This window comes from Pempheris klunzingeri, chromosome 20 (genome assembly GCF_042242105.1).
Source record: "Pempheris klunzingeri isolate RE-2024b chromosome 20, fPemKlu1.hap1, whole genome shotgun sequence".
Lineage (NCBI taxonomy): Eukaryota > Metazoa > Chordata > Actinopteri > Acropomatiformes > Pempheridae > Pempheris > Pempheris klunzingeri.
The window spans coordinates 1,807,343-1,827,139 of NC_092031.1; the positions used below are offsets into that span (position 1 = coordinate 1,807,343).

At 42.1% G+C, this 19,797-nt stretch overlaps 1 protein-coding gene across 1 annotated transcript in view; it reads left to right on the forward strand.

Moving 5' to 3' along the window:
- The window catches only part of LOC139219384 (BAR/IMD domain-containing adapter protein 2-like), a 58,703-nt gene that overhangs the window by 25,017 nt on the left and 13,889 nt on the right, over positions 1–19,797 (forward strand). The window contains exons 4-6 of the mRNA XM_070851208.1: positions 11,870–11,931; positions 12,974–13,045; positions 15,102–15,239. Of these exons, the coding sequence (XP_070707309.1) occupies positions 11,870–11,931; positions 12,974–13,045; positions 15,102–15,239 (272 nt within the window). The remainder of the gene's footprint in view (positions 1–11,869; positions 11,932–12,973; positions 13,046–15,101; positions 15,240–19,797) is intronic.

Here is a 19,797-nt window from a genome sequence, read left to right on the forward strand (position 1 = left end):
AGGATGTGGAGCTGCACGTGACGGGGAGAAATAAGGGGAAGATGGACTGAGAGTGTGGTTTGGGAAACTGAGCTCGATGGTGAAAGTGAAGAACATCATGTTGGGTGGAGACGCACTTGACTGTTGATAAATTAACATCATTAGCTTTGCTGATAATATCCAGACCAAATGGATGGCAGCACTTCTCCTTTTAAAGAAAGCTAGCCAGAAAAAACAAGCAATTAATTCTGTTTTAGTTTTTAGCTTGAAAGTTTAATACATACTTAATAAGTTATGTCACCATCAGCCCTTTGTTTATACAACAGTCATGGATTTAATTTGGATGGCTGGGATCATTTTTGTTCAGTATGACTGTTGGACTGTGTTGTAATGTGGACTGAAGAAGGTTGATGGTTTAGACAGTGTCTCCTGCAGTATAGTGGCACATAGTGAACATAGCTGTGAAGGTATGTAAGGCTCCTGCTCAGGAGGTACAACAGGTACATCAACCTGCTGTCACCTCCCAGCTTCATACCGGGTCTGAGGATCCACAAGGTTTCGGGTTTGGTATTGTTTAGAGAGTTATTGATTCAGGTTATTTGAGTATAAAAAGGGGCAAAAATATGCAGAAATCAAACCCAGCTTACTTTTCAATCAGTATTAGGCTGCCATAGATGTTCTGTTTCCTTCGAGGTTACCTTTTAATAGATAAAAAATCACCGCCACCATTTAAATACTTGTGGAAGGTGCTGAAGCTCAGATGGATGGCTGAAGGTGGACAGTTTGGAGTGTGCAGATGCTCTCGCTATAGTTACACAATGAATCTTCTCAAGGCGAAAACATATTCAGCGTAAATATTCCATGTCTTGCTGTGAACCAGCTGGATGTCTTGGCTTTAGGTGATTGTGGAGCACAAAGACCAGAACTGGAGACGTTTCAATATAAGACACAAGTCCTCATAAGACCAGGCAGTACATCTTAGATGGTTTCAAACTTAAAAAAATATTTTCCAATATCAAATGAGAACAAACTAAATGAAAATTCTTGCCACAAATTCAGTTTATTTTGACCTTCAGTGCCAATTCATACCTGGTTTCTGATATCAGTAACAGTTATTTGAATGAGGCAAACTGCAAAAGACGTCATCACTCGGTGTCACTGTACTCTGGAAATAACAAGCTACAATATTTTCAAAGGAACAATCGAGACATTCGGTCTGTCACTGCAGAAATGGCTGCAGCGGCAGGAGAGCAGTTTGATGGTAGATTTCAGCCGCCTTCACACACACACAGTCAGAAATATACGTTTGGTATGTGGTATAAGCACAGAAGAGCCCAATCTCACATGTCTGTGCAGGCGGTGTTTGAACTGAGTTATTAGGATTAAAAAAAAATAATAATCTCGTAATAATTATTCACATTTGTAGCCTAAAATAAACTGAGATCTCCTCATGGAGACGCTTCCTTTTGGAGAGCCCTCTTTATTGCTTAACATAGCTGATACCACACAGCTCTGACAGCTCGACACAGGAAAAGGAAATGATGCCTCACTGTTTTTCATTCAGTTATTCTTAATTTACATGATGCTGTCAGAGTTTGAACAACTGCTCTGGTACATGACTCCCTGTGTGGAGAGACGAGATACTCCATGACTGCAGCGTGGAGTGGCATCCCACTCATTCTGCCTTCTTTCACTACTGCTCTCTCGGTGTCTGCAAACGCCCCCGCATTCATGTGGGCGCTCACTCAGGCAGCCCTGGGAGAACACGCCGACTCTGCACACGTCTCTAAAAATAGATGAAACGAAACGCCTCGACTGGAGCTGCCTCGAAGAAGGAGAGGAGATGGAGTACGATGCTCGAGCCGCAGCCCAAAAATGGCTCGTCAGTGATGTCAGTACGCCTGAAAACGTCTTTCTTCCGTATACTAAATATGGACATAGTTCTGAGGGAAAAAAATAGGAAGCTCCTGCAGTTCCGGTTCCCCTTTCTGACCATATAAGGGCTCCACTATTCAGATGCAAATTGGCAAAGAGGTGGTTCTCACTGAGATCTGTGCTCTGGCACAAATAAACCTGAAGAATGCACAGGAACAAAGAAAAACATCCATTTTGGTTTTGCTCGGTATATAATCTGTGAATATAAATGATTTCATGTCGGATTCTAGCTCTCAATCTGTGTTTTATATAGTTTCTACATAAAAAATATATATCTCCAGCTGTCACATCCTCTGTTCTCAGGCCCTCCAGCTGTTGCTTTGAATCCCTACCGCTTTGATGAGGAAAAAAAAAAAAGTAGGTATGTAACCGTCGAGTTTTACATCACAAATGGAGGTTTATATTCTCAAGGAAAAGATGGAGAGGATTTAAAAAAATGTGGTTAAGCCATAACCTAACCAGGAAAGCCTAAAGAATTCAACAAATGCAAAATTACAGATGAAATTGCCAACAAGGAATCTTACAAAAGGTGACAATACTAGAACAAGATCCAGTCCACTTCCCCCTGATGGCAGTGTCCACTCGCTGTTCATTTTAATGGTTAGATTTTGACATCACCTTCCCAGGCGTTACATATTTTCACTTAAAAATACTAGGGTTTTTAAAAAGGGATCCATTTAAACTGATTTTCAGCTTAATTGTGCTTATGCAGAATGGGAATTAAAGAGAAAATAGGAGCGAATAGCAACGAGCCAAACAAAGAAATTAGGTCATTATGAGTGAAATCAGCTTTTAAACCAGATTTTTGTGTTGCTGATTTGATTTTTACTCATTTTTTTTTAATAAATAATCAAATACTGTTCCACTCCCAGGTATTTTAGTCATTAAAATCCAAAAATTCAGGAACAATTTTTACCTTAACTCCAGCTGCTGCCCTACTAGCTATTTCCTGCTCGACATGACCATGGTTGAATTAACATATCCACATATTTTATATTAACATTTTTGGCTCAAATTACGTTTTCCTTCCATCCCTCTCCTCTTCTGACTGTCATCATTCTCTCATACATTTCTTTCGCCGAGGGCTGAACACGCTCTAGCACAACATCCACCTCATTAAAACAATTTAAGGTTAATTCTCATGGCCAAATTTGAGGTCCAGGAAACAATTACCCTTTTGGATAATTAATTCATAGGAACACGATTTAGAAGAGGGTGCTGGCCTTGAAGGCATATTCCTCCACTTCATCAGACAGACAGCGAAAGGATAGCAGGCTTTCACAAATGGGAACAGATACAAGCAGTGATATCTATTAGGCAGCAGCGGGGGAGAATGTAATTCTGGTGGTTCAATAAAACAAAATTTCCTTCCTGTGGTTTAATATTAATCAGTGGATTTTAGTGTATAATTTTCTGCTCATATGACTCTGAAATAATTATACTTCATCTGGGAGAGAAGTGGTTTAAATCACTGTTCATGCCGCATAGCTGGATGGAAGCAGCGGAAATATGAGCGCTTGGACGCAGAGGTAAAGAAAACAGGTGAAGAAGAAGAAGAAGAAGAAGATGAAAATGATGATGAAGACTCATAAAGAAGGGCAGGGAACGACACTGGGATGATGAGCTCCTATTAGCTGAGTCATCTCGTAGGGAAACTCTTCCACAATATTCTCAATGGTTCTCTACCTGGGTCTCGCTTGAAATCTCAACGCTGCTCAATTTGAGGAAAAACCGGCGACCTGGCTGTGACCCTCGTTTTTCTGAGGCGGCACAGGCTGAATTTCCCCTGAGCTTCAACCCCAATCTGAATTCAGTCAGCGTTCATTTTGCATAGAGGCAAACTGCAGCGAGAGCACTCTTTCAAAGCTTTTTTTCTCTCTTTTACCTCCGCCTTGTCATCTCACCATCTCACAATGGAATAGTTCTTCCACCCCCACGCACATTATCCTACAGGGGATGATTTCTGCTTGTGTCCAACCGTAAAAAGACTGTTTGCAGCATTTTGAATCATCAGTTGATGACAAGTCTGTGAACAAAGTCAGACCTGAAGGGTGTTACTGGAGTTTAGACTGAGTTCTGTAATGCTGGTGGGTTGTTAATGTGCTGTCTCTCATCACAAGGCAAGATGGATGGAAATTTTAATGAGTGTAATATGTGAGTGTTTACCTGCGCAGGGGTGGGGTCGGACGTAAAGATGAGTATGGGGTAAGGATGTGGTTTTGGAGGGGCAGCTGAGCCAGTCAGTTGGGCATTTCAGTGATCTGGGAGGGCGGTTAGGCAGAAAGCAGGGAACCAAATGCTAGAGGGACACCTGAGTCTACCAGACGGGCGAGTGTGATAACCAGACCAGTGGGATAACTACTTGGACAGCCGCGGGGGCAGTAGCTCCAAACAAGGGGTTACTTAGGCCACTGAGAGGGGCAGTTGGACCACCCCAAGGGGCACTTTGTGTGTTAAGAGGGTGACCGCTTTGGCAGCTGAGCTAATGGATGGGGGAGTTGGGCTATACTAGAGGGGTAGTTCTCGAGAGGCAGACCTGCAGGGTTCTTTGGCCAACTAGAGGGACACTTAAGCCCACCAGAGGGGCATTTGTTTAAGTAAGTAGCCACATGGGCAAATATAGGGGCACTTAAAGACAGACTGTTATTATGATTATGACAGAATTGCCAGATTATTATCTGTGGTTTGGAGACACAGACATAATGGACTTCCTCAACCTGTCTTGTATTTTAATTTCCAGGGGGGTCAACTTACTATTTAATTACCAAAACCCAAGTGACCCATCTCAGATGAAAGACAGCTGTCCTGCATCTGTCTGCGCGTCATCAGAGCAGGTCCGCTGTGCTAATTTAGCCGTCCCTTACTGTTTCTGTCCTTTGGAAAGTCCTCGTCCTTGAGTCACCTCGGGAAGCAAGGAAGGAGGCAGAGAGGCAGGGAAGAAATGAGAGACACATAGTGAAGAGACAGACCTGGACGAAAGAGGACAGCGAGACCGAGTGATGTGTTCCCGGCTTATTAGGAGCCCTCAGACAGTCTCTGGTCAAATCAAAAGCTCGCTGCCAACAGACTGCACTGGCCTGAGTATCACCTCTTTGATCAATCCCGCTCTCCGTTCATTACTACAGCCCGTACCACCTGTCTGCTGCTTTTCTTCTGCCTCCGTTTCATGTTTCTGTCTTAACTGTCACATTCACCAGCATTTCCAAACAAGCTGCCTTGTCAACAGTAAGCTGCACGTCTCTTTGAGTGCCAGTTAAGTTACAAGAAGAGATCAGGGAGGGATTGTTTGAGTGCACAAATGGATGTAATAGGGTGTTAATGTCGCTTTAATAACACGTTAGGCTCGAAATGTCCTTGAGGTGTCGCATTGTCCTTGATGTGGGGATCCAGCCAAATGGCGACTTAATGATGCTGATAATAATGTGAAGTACAGGCTCTGATCTGAGGCACTGCAGAATTTAACTGGCTGCCAAACGGCCAGATCACACACATGCAAGCGTACATGCCGTGCTAGCCATTCCTCTAAATACACCGGACAGGAAAAGACCGATTGTGAAGCAGTTTTTTCCAGCTTATTCTGGGATTTCCATTTTGTAAATTTAAATACTGAACATAATACCACTTGTCTGTTCCTTGTTAGGTAATTACCACAAAGCTGCAGTGTGAGGCTGCTGGTGAATCCTCTTGCACTGTTCTTGCCCACAAACAGTTCCTGAGTGATATGTTTGTAAGACTGCAGTCCTTCTTAAACCTAAAGACTATATCCGCCTTTTGTGACACAGTGTGCTACCTCCACTGGGGTACTCCAGGTGATGGATCACTCAAAGAAAACTGTTAAAAAACCTTTAGTTGCCGTTTTCCAGTTGCCAGGGATCGTATTGACCAGCTGAGGTCCATTTGTGTTTGCCCAAACACAAACAGCTATCAGGTTTTACACTTTCCCCTCATGCTCTCCATCCCTCTGTTCCTTCCATCCCAGTTAAATTGGTCCTGTAGCTGCAACAAAACTTGTGTTTGTCAAGTTCTGTTGTCAAGCAGATGCTTAAAATGTAAATGCTAATAGGGTTTGTGTTTGCTGTAGTGGATGCAGCCAATGTTTAGAGAAATTAAAGACCCAGGAGAGCACAACAATAACGTTGTCAATCACGCGGCTTTCAGAAGGACAAATCTCCCTGCAGCATCTTGTACTCCCACCACTGCAGCTTTCTGGGGATTAGAGCTGCTTGTGTTTGCTTTCATAATATGGTCCCTGCAGAGACGCGCACAACATAAAACACCTTCCTCCATATGGCTATTAACTGTGGTCCCACCGCCCCTCCCTCCCTAAGGTGCCCAGGAGCTGCATGGGAAGTAGCTGGGGTAATAACCCAGATGTGAGTGCCGCCCCTGGGTCAGCCATGCTGAGTAATGTGCCTGTTCTCGGCCTGCAGCACACACACACCGCCTGCATGCACACACATGCACAGCGCCCACTTGTTGTTTGGTAGCTGAGGAGTTGAGACTACAATAGGTGTCATGTTTTTGAGCTCCATGTGTTCATCAGAATGAACTATATCAAAATGTGTTTTTTCAGGTTTGATACAGATAAACTGGGGTATCGTGTCCTGTGTGAGCTCTACTTTGGAAGCTGTTTTTAGGTGGTTACCTAATTTCTCCCTACATGTGCTGGAAACCTCTGAGTCTTAGACTTAACAATGAATCTTGTGACTATTAAATAAACAATAACGTGCCTTTTTTGCTTAATTGGGTTAAGCATTTGCCTAGTTTGCCAGATAAAATGGGCATGCACTCAATTAAAATCCTGCCATATTGGCATGAAATAACAACAACCTCAAATAGATGTCAGACTAAGAGACGAGGGGGGGGGGAAATACTTTGTGGCAGCTTGCTGTTGTCAGGATGCTTCACTGATTAGTGACCATCTTTTTTTTTTTTTTTAAGACAAAAGCAGCGTTTGTGCATTCTTTAATTGGTCTGGGCCCACGTATGCTGGGTGCAGACAACAATGTGCTTTACTCCGCTCTAAGCCTCAGATGTTGTGATCTGCTCTGATTATCAGTAAGCAGCTTAGTTCTGGAGGGTAGAAGTCCAGTATTTCACAGTGCAAGGTGGAGAGGGTTTTGGATTAGATGGTTGCAATAAAACAAGAACATCCAGGAATTTGGTGATCTTCCAGTTGATGACAAAGTCATTTGCTCAGGGTCACACTGACCAGCTCGGCTGTTTACAACAGCCTCTCTTACACAGCAACAATTTTAGGAGGTAATTCTGCTTTTTTCCTTGAGTGTCATCCTCAATGTGCTGCTCCATGCTAACGGCTGAGATCAGGAACCACAGCAACATCGCTAAGACATCAGACACACAATAATAATAATAATAACCTGTTTTTATATAGCGCCTTTCAAGCTTTGTTGGGAACCTCAGACTGTAAGCAGCAACACAAGCGGTTTAGTTTTTTTTATAACATGCTTGTAGTTGTTTTTCAGGTGCTTTCATTTTCAGTTTCTCTTCCAGTATCAGTTTGTTAGCTTTTAAGACCTGTGGGACTTTGTAGCGATGTCTCGGCACGTCCAGAAGTTACTTTGGTGACTATTGTTCTCGTAACTGATGGAATTGGTGCCCGAAACTGAGAAAATAAGACCTGACCAGAGTTATCTGTGAAGCAGCTGGTAGCAGGGTGACCTCTGATTGACCATCTGCTCCACCTGAAGTGTGAAGTGAAGAGACACGGCCGCTCGTGGAGTCCTGCTCCTGTAGCTGAACCTGCCAGAGGAGGCGAACAAGAGAGAGGACAGTTTCCCCACAAGTATCGATGAAGAATCACCGTAATTAGCCTATAGATGAACACATCTGTTATATACGCCTGAAATAATGGCCAAGACTCCATTTTATGGAAGCAAGCATGGCGTGAAGTGTAGTTAATCCTGCGGCTATATTTCATTCCCAACCGAACTGCTTCACATTGGCAAAGCAGGAGTGATGGAGTGGACTAAAGCTGGGCGAGGATGATAGTTACTCTCACTCTGTCATTCTCTCTCTCTGTGTGGTATCAGATCTGTAGAGGGAGCTGCACAGTGGAAGGTTACTGCTACTATTACTACTAGTCCCACTGCTACTACTACTACTTGTCTAGATAAGATTTAGATCCATTGATTAGATGCAAATCCAATGATAACTATCACTGAACTAAGTGTTCTCTTGTCTGCATTAACTGTGATTGACGTTCCATATAGCATGTTTTTGGGACAATAAATATGAAAGGTAATTAAGTGAAACAACCCCAGCGCCCCGATAACAACCCTGTTATTTTCTGGAAGGTAATGAATTCCACCCTCTCTTTAATGTGTTTTTATAAAGTGCACTTTTCCTGATACCCCTCTGGCTGGGATCAACATCTGTGTAATTGTGTGCGTTTGTGTGTGTGCGTGTGTGAAAGGTGCTTGAGTTCAGCCCAGTTGCCGTAGCCTGTCGATGGCTGGTGGCTGTTTATTAATGGATGGGATGGAGTGTGTGTTGGGCGCCCTCCAAGAATCAAAGGAGAGTTTGGGAGTACACACGCCGGTGCATTTATCTGCCTTGCTGCTCCCGATGTTTTGTCCTGCGGCAGTCAAACACTTCTGCAGCGTTATAGCTGTCACTGCGTTTTCACAAGCTGGTGGGTGGAGACGAGAGCATTGTCTTTGACTCCGGACAAAACTGTTGTTTCTTTTGTGTTCTGCGTGCAAGGGTCAAAATATGTTTCCTATGTTTACCCTGAAGTACTCCAGATCTGGATCTATTAGCGGTGAAATGTACCTAATTAAAAGAGCACTTATTGTGGCGAGGAGGATGTAAAGTCTAGGAAAGGCACAAGAGAAGAAGAAAACGACGTGAGGATGATTTGATAACACTAATTTTACCAACTGGAGGATCTTACTTATTATTTGGCACAAGAAAATGCAAGGGAGTGAATCTGTGAATCCTCCTTGGCCACCGGAGCTATATGCTTGTAAAGAGAGGGATGAGCAGAGCGATCTACAATCTCACTGCTAGATCCCACTAAATCCTACACACTACACCTTTTAGTTCATGTAAAAAGTCAGTCAGCTGGTAAACAGATCAATGTATTGGAGGAAAAAGTATTTTCTTTCCAACTGAAATGTCGTTAAGTACCAGCAGCTCAAACTTAAGTCCAGTAAATACTATATACACTGACTTCCTGTCCACCTCTGCCCCCTACTCCCTGCTCCGACCTTTCCTAAATCCCCTCTTTTTCAACTGAGTCTCGTCTGCATGACGGCAGCACTTCCATTGAGCCCATTAATCCTGTTCAGACGGCCTCTGACTGTCCACTGTCTGATGTCCACAGGTCCTCCAACACCCACACCTCGCGCCCTCCTCCGTCGTTTCAGAGCAACATACATTATCTGTTGTCAGCATACATTATACAGGAGCCAGATGAGTGCCATTAATGCATATTACTGGGCTGCTTTAGAGTAAATTGGCTTTCAGCGCTCGTGGTAATGCTGCAGATGCATTTTCAGGAATGCTCCAAGGCCTATTAGCCAATTTAGAGATTTATTCTCTGTCCTGATAGCATCTTACCACAGATGTACTGTACCAATATTGTCTTAGCCTACATGCTGATAGATATGCAATAAGAAACTGCAGTACATATATATATATATCTATATATATATATATATATATATATGTGTTTTATAAGATGCATTTTAATGTATAAGTGACTTCACATGTTCTTTAATCAATTGTTGTAGATATGTAGCTTCATTTGTGTCATTAAATATAAAACTATTTTCTATTATAACGTATCCCAACTGAAGTTATAATATTAATACTATTATATTACCAGTATTTACAGGTACTATCATATTTGATGGTAAAGTTCATTGTTTAACTGTGAAATATCTGTGAGCTTGTTTCATACTGGATTTTTGAGGCCGATAGCATTAATGATATTTGATCATTTATGATATAATGACTAATATGTGTGACATAAACAGATTTTGATTTTTTTGTTACTTATTGGCTGATATAAATATATATTGTTAAAGTGGCCAGGCTCTATTCATAACTTTTTAAAGGGTAATTCAGGTATATTTAAACATGAGCCCTATTTCTACATATTTTACTACCTAAATGTGTAAAAAAAACCAAACAAAAGTTTTGGAATTGGTCCAGTAGATCGCCTCAACTCTCAGCTTTAATGACTACTGCCGTCTCAAAATTATTCAACCCCCTGAATAGAATCAGGTGTTGTTTCAAGCACATCTGATGCAACTAATCAAGGGCCTCATTAGCTGCCTCAGATGTGCCTGGGAGAGAAAACATCAAGTACCCGACTGGTGAGGGGTTTGTTCACAGTGACGTTTGAGAGTTGTGAGGAGGAAGAATGAGGCACACAGAAGAGAACACCCTGCCTACAGCGGAGCACGGCTGTGGCTCGGTGACGCTCTGGGACCGCTTTGGACGGCACTGGACATCTGCAGCTTTTGGACGGCAACATGGATTCAGTCAAGTATCAGGAAATCTTAGGAGAAAACGTTGGGCGTCACTGGACCCTCCGACGGGACAATAATCCCAAGCAAAGTCCACCAAGGCTTCAGAAAAAGTCCTGGACGATACTAGAGTGGCCGTCACAGTCGCCTGACTTGAATCCCACAGAAAATCTCTGGTGGGATTTAAAGAGGGCAGTTACAGCACACAGACCCAAGAATATTAGAGAGCTGAAGGCTGTTGTCCATGAGGAATGGGCTCCGATTCCTCAGGAATGCTGTCAGAACTAGACGTCTGGCTCAGCATCTCGTCTGCAGCAGGTCGTAGCAGCTAAAGGGTGCTCTCCTTCGTACTAAGGGTGCTCGTCAAGAAGGGGTTGAATAACTTTGAAACTACTGTAGTCATTAAAAGTGGCATATTGTGGAGAAGCTATTTAAATTGCTCTTGTTTGAGTTGAGCTGAAAACGTGTTGTGTGCAGGGCCCATGTTTTGAAATAGCGGAATCACCTTTTAACAAGAAAATTCAAGGCATCTTAGTCGAGATGTTTATGTTGTATTCTCGTAACAAAACAAAAGAGAAGAAAAGAAGTTGTTGATGTAGTCACTGGATGCCTCTTTACAAATATCAGTCTGTAGATGGTGTGTTAACAAGTGGACGGTCTGACTAACTGCCTGTTTGTGAGTGTTTTTCTGTGTTAGAACTTGTTGTGTGTCTCATTTTTCTTGGGGTGGTTTGATCTGTCACTGTCTCTCCAGGTCTCTATCCCTCTGTTCTTTGCTCAAACTAGTTCTTTTTGTTCCTTTTTTTACAATGCTTTGCATATTCAGAAGAGGCAGCATGTAGGTATCTTAAAATGACACGCACCTCCCTGGCTGCATGAATCATCCTTTACTTTCTACTTACTTTGTGTTTTTTCTTTTATTTTCTTTATCTTCTGGTTTCTTTTTTTGGGTTCTGCTTTTTTTGGTGTTTTTCCCGTTCTGTTGAAGTATAGCACATGTTTTGATGCAAGGGTGAAATACTTTAATTCTAAAGATTTTCTTTTATTATGCTTTTCCTGTGTGTTGATTAGCAGTAGTGTTGTAATATAGAAAACCCTTGGTTTTAGTCATTAAAACATTCAGTAGATTTCTTGATTAACTTCAATTCATTTTGTCTTTGCTGCATATTTCTGTAATCTTTTGATTTTGTCAGCGTTATGAGTTTCGTCTGCTTCGTCAGTATCATGACAGATGTTTCATCTTGTCCATTGCCTCCCTCCCTCCTCCCTTGACACCATACACCTGTCTCTCATCTGTTCTGTGTGCCTGCATGGTCTTTTTTTGCACGATATGTGTAGCTCTCACAGACATTGGAAAGATTTAATATCACTCTCTCTCTTCTCCCCCCTCCCCTCTCCCCACCCTCCCCTCTCTCTTTTTGTTTATTGTCTTTGTTTTCTCTGTCTTCTCTCTGCAGGGGAGGTGCTCTTTCAGATGGCTGAAGTGCACAGACAAATCCAGATCCAGCTTGAAGAGATGGTGAGCATGTGCTGGTGCTGGTGGTGTTGCTAAAACCAGCACTTCTTAAGCCACCAGTTAGGAGTCAAACAGATTGTAGGCCTGTTGGTTTGGAGTCTCCACATCCCATCATGTATTTTACTATTGAATAGTCAGAAGAAATAGAAATAGAAGCGCCTGCTTTACTTCCATATTCTGAAGGCAGCTTCACCAACATGTTTACTGATCCTCTGATGTGTAAATGACTTCTATTGCAGACTGTATTCAAAACTATTTTACAGAAGACTTTTGTTTGAATCTTCCAAAGAATAAATTAGCAAATTGTGGCAATGCTAGCATGGCAGGCTGAGTAGACGGGGAGCAGCAAGGAGACTAGCTTTAATCTTTATGCAGTTTTACTGTATAAAGGGTGTTTTAAATTGTATGCCATCTTATCCCTCTGGGTAATGGATGCCAAAGATCCAAGGCAATGATGATGGTTTTTATACAGTACAAGTGACAAAGTAGGCACTGAGCTGATACTTATCTCGTATCCAGAGAGATTCAGAATGAATTCAACACTTATGTTAAGCAAAATATTCCAACTTTTGAAGTTCAGACCTTTCTCATCCATTGACAGATTTGTCTACATTTCACTCGATGTTCCTTGAGATCTAAACTGTGAGGAATTCCTTCCTTTTTCATCAAGTATCCTGATGTTTTTCTTTTATTTTGTCATTCATAGTTTCCTCTGCAATATTTCACCACTGGTTCCAGTGTGCTCACTCCACCTCCACACATATACACACATACAGTATTCTACATGCTTACAGACAGCAAATTGAGTTTGGTATGCAATTACATAGCAGACATCCGTCCCTGATCCTCAGGGGGTGACATTTGCGATGGCAACTTAAATACATCCTTTCAAGTCATTCTCGCACCATAACACTGCAGCGTTACATTCCTCTCTGAAAATAATCCACTGTGGTTGTGCAAACTCCTAACTACCTACTTGAGTCTCTGTTCATTTTGTATTTGTTGTGTTGTTTGTCTGAGGTTTTTGTGTTCTTGTGTCTTGCAGCTGAAGTCTTTCCACAACGAGCTGCTCACAGAGTTGGAGAAGAAGGTTGAGTTGGATGCACGCTACCTGAACGTGAGACTCCTTTCTTGATGCACATGTTATGAATGTTGTCCCACTTTCCTGTTGAGGTAGACTCTGTTTCACGAGCCTGTGCACAGCAGCAAACTACAGAACTATCACCCCTGATAAACCCACAATGCATCAGAGTTAACTGGTAAAGAAAGTGGAACATGTAGCAGCTTCAGCTTCAGTGTGTGGAGACCAAACCAGAGCTGAAAATAGGATGAATGGACATATTTGGCGACATGTTGTGTCTTGTGATACCTTTTTACAAGGTGTCAATGTCAACAGTGTCAACAGACTTAACCCTGACAAAATTATGATTTTGTTAAGCTCTCGTTTGGCTGCAGAAGCTCCATCAAAGCCTCACGCTAGCTGTAGGTGTTCAATCAAGTTTATTTATGAAGCACATTAAAAACAGCCAGTGTTGTGTGCTAAGTGCTGTACAGGTTAGCGTGACCAGCTCAACTATGGCGAGTTAGACGACATCAGTAACATAAAAGGCACAAATGTACGACAGAAACAGAATAAATTGTAATAAAACTCGTAAGATCAACTTATTTAGAAAATAAATTAGAATAATATAACCACTAAGATGTGGTTTTGTCTTAAATGGATCAGGAGCAGTTTTTTCAAAGGTTATTCCAAAGAAATATACACATGAACAATTCTTAATTTGCCAAAAGCTACCGTTCATTGCCGTAGACACTAATGCATCTGCTGAAAACATGTTAAATGAACGACTTGTATTTAACACACCAATCATAACTGCTCAAGGAGATTCAGACACCAGTGCACTTGGATTCATTATGTAACCGTGAGGTGACCCGCTATGTGCTTGAATGCAACACCACTTTTAACTTTGCTCCATGTCAGCTGGGCCTCTCGAGGGAGCAAAGTTACGGATAATACATGAACCATCTTCTCATAAAATCATTGGCCGGAGACAAAAAGCACGCTCTTTCCTTAATTTCCCACCGGCTTCTATCCAAACCGCTGCAGCGAGTTACATAAATTACTTCCCACTCTGCCCTGTGAAATGTGACTCAGTCTGTGAAAATGAGTTGTTTTGCAGAAAAAAAATTAATTTATGGTGATCAGTAGTTTGGAATCAGTCCTAAAAACATTTAATCATTTGAGACAGGGGCTGTGTGGAAGTCTCCTGGTGTATTCAGCTATAGACTCATTTAATGACCCCATGCTTTAAACTTGATTTGCAAGTTCCTTTTAACTTTGTCGCACACTTTGTATGTGTGCTGCAGGTGTGTATGTAGTACATACACTCACAGAGAGATAGAAAAGTGATTCACTTATACCTGCAATAACTGATTTATTTTGGGGCTGTGATATCACCTTGTAAAGTTAATGTTCACCAGCTGGTCTCAAACTCTCTCTGACTGCTGTTTGGTGGAGGAGATTTTACGGCTTGCAAAACAAAACATTTTGGCAGCGCTGAATCTTATATTTGGGTCTGGGGTTTATAATAAATCACAAATATGGTATAGTAATATATTTTGGTGCATGCACTGCAGAATCTGGGATTTGATTAGAAACCTGATCGTTGGGCCCACTACCACTCTTTTTTTATTTGAGGGCGTTTAATCAGATTTTGTGATTTATTTTTTTGACAAACATCAAGTTTTGGGGCAATAAAGTTTGAAGAAAAAACTTGAACCACATTCTTAAACCTAACTAAAAAGATGGCACTGTCATAGCAGACCATAAAGTGGTTTTAGAATTCATTCCAGGCATCGAGAGGAGACCTTTACCTGATGATATAAGGACTCTGTCTGTGTCTGTGAGCATGTCAACAACGTATGAAGCAGCTGAGCCATTTAGAAAAAAAGAAAAATAAGTGATGTGTCTAATACTTTTCGGCTTTAGTTAATATTCTCACAGCTGCATTCTGATTAATCCTAATCTCAAGATACCATCCGCTAGTCCCCCACCGGTCCCGTGCCAGGGCAGTGTGAAATGAACGCTTGTCTGTATAAACTAGCATCTGACCGTGATGAGGATTCATGGGAGCACTGCCGTGCCCCTGCTGACTTTGTGCTGCCCCCCTCAGGCTGCGCTGAAGAAGTACCAGATGGAGCACAAGAGCAAAGGGGAGAGTTTGGAGAAGTGCCAGGCAGAGCTGAAGAAACTGCGCAGGAAGAGCCAGGGCAGCAAGCACCCCTCCAAATATGGAGACAAGGAGATGCAGGTCAGTTCGTGTGTGTGTTTGTAACTGCAATGTCAATGTGTGTTCATGAAATGAAATGTGTGCAAGAGGCTGAAGTGTCAGATGTACTGTATAGTTCCTGATGCTTCTTTGCTTTATTCTTTTTCTTTGGATCAATGGAGACTAAAACAGATGTCTGGGCTCTGTGACTCACAGAGGATCCTTATGGCCAGCTGGAAGACCACTGTATAAAAACGCATTACAACATGACTAGAACAGCCGATGCCAAGAAAATATGATCCCATCGGCTTCGGCCCAGTATGTGGCACAGACAACCTGCCAGTCATCCTCTAGAGAAAGCGTTACTGTCTTATAATTCACTGCATCTTTACTTCAGCAAAGTCAGAACTAGAATACCCAACGCAGATTTTAATGAACTCATGCTGGCTCCTCTGTATACTGTATACTCTGCTCCTCGTAGAGTCTGTTCTCAGATGCTTTCCCCTCCTCCTGATGGGATTTGAGGTTCAGTGCGCCTGGTAATCCGTGACTGCTGTGGCTGCTGATGGGATAGGACATGCTGCGCTGAATGGGGTGGGACCCCCGACTGGGCACACAGTTTTGGTGCCAGTCTGAAAGCCTCCTTAAAGGGATAGAAATGGAGATAGTAAAGGTTATGACTCAACCTCGCTGTGGCAAACATTTGAGTCCTGTTTTTTTTTTTTCTTGAGCAGCAAAAACATTCCCACAGATTTGAAATGTGTTTTTTTTTTTTAACATGCTTTTAGAAGTAAAATGTGTACAGTATAAAGGACGATGTTGTGAAAAAGTTTTTCACTCTGTCCTTTATCTAGGTCACCAAAAAACTCTTGCAGAGAACATTTAAAAAGGAGCATTATCAAACATGTTTGACCTAACAAACTGCTTAAATGGTACTAAAATAGAATAATATAAATATATATTTCTTAAAAACGTCTGAAAAACACAATAAAAGCACGTGTAAATATATGAAGAATACAGCTCTTAATCCAAGTTTCACTACATTTATTTTGTAACTCTGCCAAAGTTCCCCCATAACATGACTTGCATCTATTTCATTAGTTGCTGCACATTACATAATATGATATCTAGGGCAGGTGAATGGGTTGAGTGAAGCACATCGCTCCGATGTTCAGGTAACGGCTTGAACGGAGGCGTGGGGAGACGGTGCAAGTCTCTGTGCCCCTCGTCTGTAGGTGTTGTGGTGACACACGGTGCACATGCCCTCTTACACAACCTGCACAGGAGATGCTTCTGTGATGTGCTGTCTGTCCCTGTCTGTCCCTGCCTGTCTCTCTCTCTCTCATGCTGAGGAGAAGCTGGTTGGACAGACAGACGGGGGCAGGAGTGAGGAGACAAACAAAGGAATGGGTGATGCAGAGATTTGTATAAATCTTCATTAGATAGTTGGATAGATGTTACTGATGCTATATTTGCATGTGTTTAGTCAGTTATATGGTGTGATTTGTTTATTTAAAAATAGTTTTTCCATCACTGCATCTGAAATAAACACAATTTCAGTCAGATTTTAAATATTCAGCTTGTCTACAGCTGAACTGCCTTTTCACAAGATGTTCTCGTCTTTAGGAGGTTTCTGTGCAGGGCGACAGGCCTCGTCCTTTGTGCGATAGACTAAATCTGTGGCTGATGGACTCCTGTAATATTTCTGCCTCGTCAGCAGATGTCAAATGTGATGAAATTAATTAAATTCACAATGGAACAGGGAGTATGGGGCTTCATCCACTGATGGCCTGTCTGTGCAATGTTGTGCACAGCAAAAAAAATGACTTACCTGCAGCTCGACCTGCAGGACGTCACATACAGTACAGTACAGTACGTTCTGTTTAAAGTGCGGTTTACTGTTTTAAAGCATCAGCTGTTGTTGATTGGAGGGATGGTGAAGTTTTGTCTCTGTGGTGCAAACATAGAAGAATGACTTTATGTTGTGTCAGTGGATATACCTTGGTTATGTGCAATGCATCTCAGACTGCTAGTCTAAAAAGTGTCGTAATTAAATGTAGTTTGACGGCAGGCGCTAGAAGGAAAGGCTCCAGTTATTGTTTATGGGCTGATTGACAAGCTCAGGACATTTTGGAGGAAGTTCTATTAAAGATTCTACTGTATTTATGAGCCTAGAGCCTGATTAGATCCCAGCTGATTGGTTATGGGTTAGGAATCTCTTAATGTGTGGGCTGTATAAAGACTGTAATTATACATTTAGCACATTTTGAAGACATAAACAAAACAAAAAACTGTCATTTTAATAGACAATAGATTAAACAAGTAAAAAAACCATCTTAGTTTAACACTACAGTAGAAAGTCTACACACACACAGTAAGAGAAAGACTGAGCCAGTGGCAAACATGGTGTCAAAGGTTAAGGGCTAATTGTGCAGTACTTCCAGAGGCTGAGGCTGTCGGCCCATGTCGCTCTGTAGGGGCAGCAGGGGGGGTAATTATTGTGTAATTGTTAGTGTTGCTTCGGTGGACGGCTGCTGGAGTGTGAAAGGGGCGACCGGGCCAGTCGTTGCAAAAAATCGATATATGGAGCTATGAGGAACAACAGCACATTCAACCCCAAAGTCCTGCAGTTCCTCTGGGCTTTAATGGCTTATCGAGTGTAAAAGAGCCAACCTCAGCTGCGACGCCAGGCCTTCACCCCCGCGCCTGTCCTCCCCTGAGATCAGCTGAATGTCTAAAATTGAACCCCTCACTACTCTAAATTTCAGAGAGCAGAATATGTGAGGGTGTTTACAGTAATGGGGTGTGCATGTATGCATGTGTGTTTTTTTTCATTCCTGTTTTTTGCTAACTAGTGAAAGTCTTGTTTACACATTCAGTGAAATATGGGAAAACGTTCAGCCAAGGAGCAAGAGATTCATTTTTTAGAAAAAAACATCAGAGTTAAAGTGAAATGTGAGGTTTCCTGCGATGTTTTAGGATTTTGATGCAGATCCAGACTCACAAAAATACATACATGGTAGCTTTAATGTGCTTCTCATTCATCTCTGTCATATCAGAGCAGTATTTTGATTGTTAAAGCATAGCTAGTTAACTGTGTGTGTGTGTGTGTGTTTCTGGCCTTATTGGGACTGCTTTTGGTATTAACACCAATCTTGTCTGGACCAGTAATCCTCATGGGGACCAAAGCCTGGTCCTAATGAGGCAAAACATCCATTTTGAGCTCCAGTTAAGGTTAGGTTAATGTTGTAATAAGGATAACTGCACAAACTTGTGTGTGTGTTGTGAACCTCTTGTGTATACTGGGGGGAGATGGGTGTATTTAGGTAGCCAGATTCTTGCTGTGTGTCATATGGGCCTGCATGGGAACCAGGTCTTGGCAGAACAGGAGACCCCAGCGTCCTGCACTGCGAAGCTCACAGCCTTTTTGAACACACAGTACAGCTTTTTTGATTTGTCTGGGTGCTTATGGCAGGCAGTGTTTGTGTAAAGCTCCTTTCTGGATGTGTGTTAGCTCACATGTTTCCCCAAAATGAGGCTGTGCACTGCAGCAAAGTGTCATCACTTCACTTCATCTCCCTCCACTGTCCAACTTTCAATTATGTGATGCAAGAGCTCGCTGGACCCTTTTTAGGAGCAGCAAGACCAAAAAAACAGCACAAAGTAAAGTCGTCACCGTTCACTCCTCTTGCTCATGATTGATGTTAATGTTTAAACTGTTGCCCATTTACAACAGTGTCCCTCAGGGGCCATAAAACACTGAGTTGCTGCCTGAGCACAATATCCAGTCTGATAAATCTCTTCTTACATTCGTTACTGAAGCATGATTGGTAGAAAAGGGCGATTCATCCTGTAGGGTTTTGTTTTGTTTTGAATTTATTTGGGCACTAATCATGATGCACTCTTTTTTTTATTATTATTATTACAAAGAAACAAAAAAGGAATTAATAAACGTTGCATAGTTTAAGCTAGTAGTTCCCAACCTGATGGTTGACGCACAGCTTGTAGATACTGTATCATATCAAGGGTCAAATACCAGAAACCACCTTGAGTTTTCCTGTGTTTAGTTACAGTGGAGCACAATGAGATCTGTGTCTGCATCTACAGTATGTTTCAACATCTCTTTTAAGAGAAGCTCCAGACTTGTAGAAATGTCTCGGGGAGATATTTCTCCTCGGGAAGCAACATTGTGATGCTTAATTGCATCTTTATGTGGTTCCCAACATGTGCATGCAGAGTAGTAACACCACTCAAACACACAATTATCATCCCATCATGAGTACAAAGCCATGACAGATGAGGAGAAAGATGCCTCGTGTGAAAGATGTGAATGACGCGTGAAAACAGTTTCCACCTGCCGACGTGTTTTTTTTTTTTTTCTTTTCGTTTCTGACACGTTTTTAATGGCGTGAGATAAGAGGGACTGGTGGCACGTGATGGGGTGAGATGTGTGTGTTTGCGTATCAGAGACAGGAGACAAGGAACAGAAGAGTGTGAACCGTGATGAGAAATTAGCTGCACTGCATTACTAAAACCTGGAAGTGGATTTGTAGCCATCTTAGCCACAATTCACACATGTGTTTCATCAATTATCCTATTA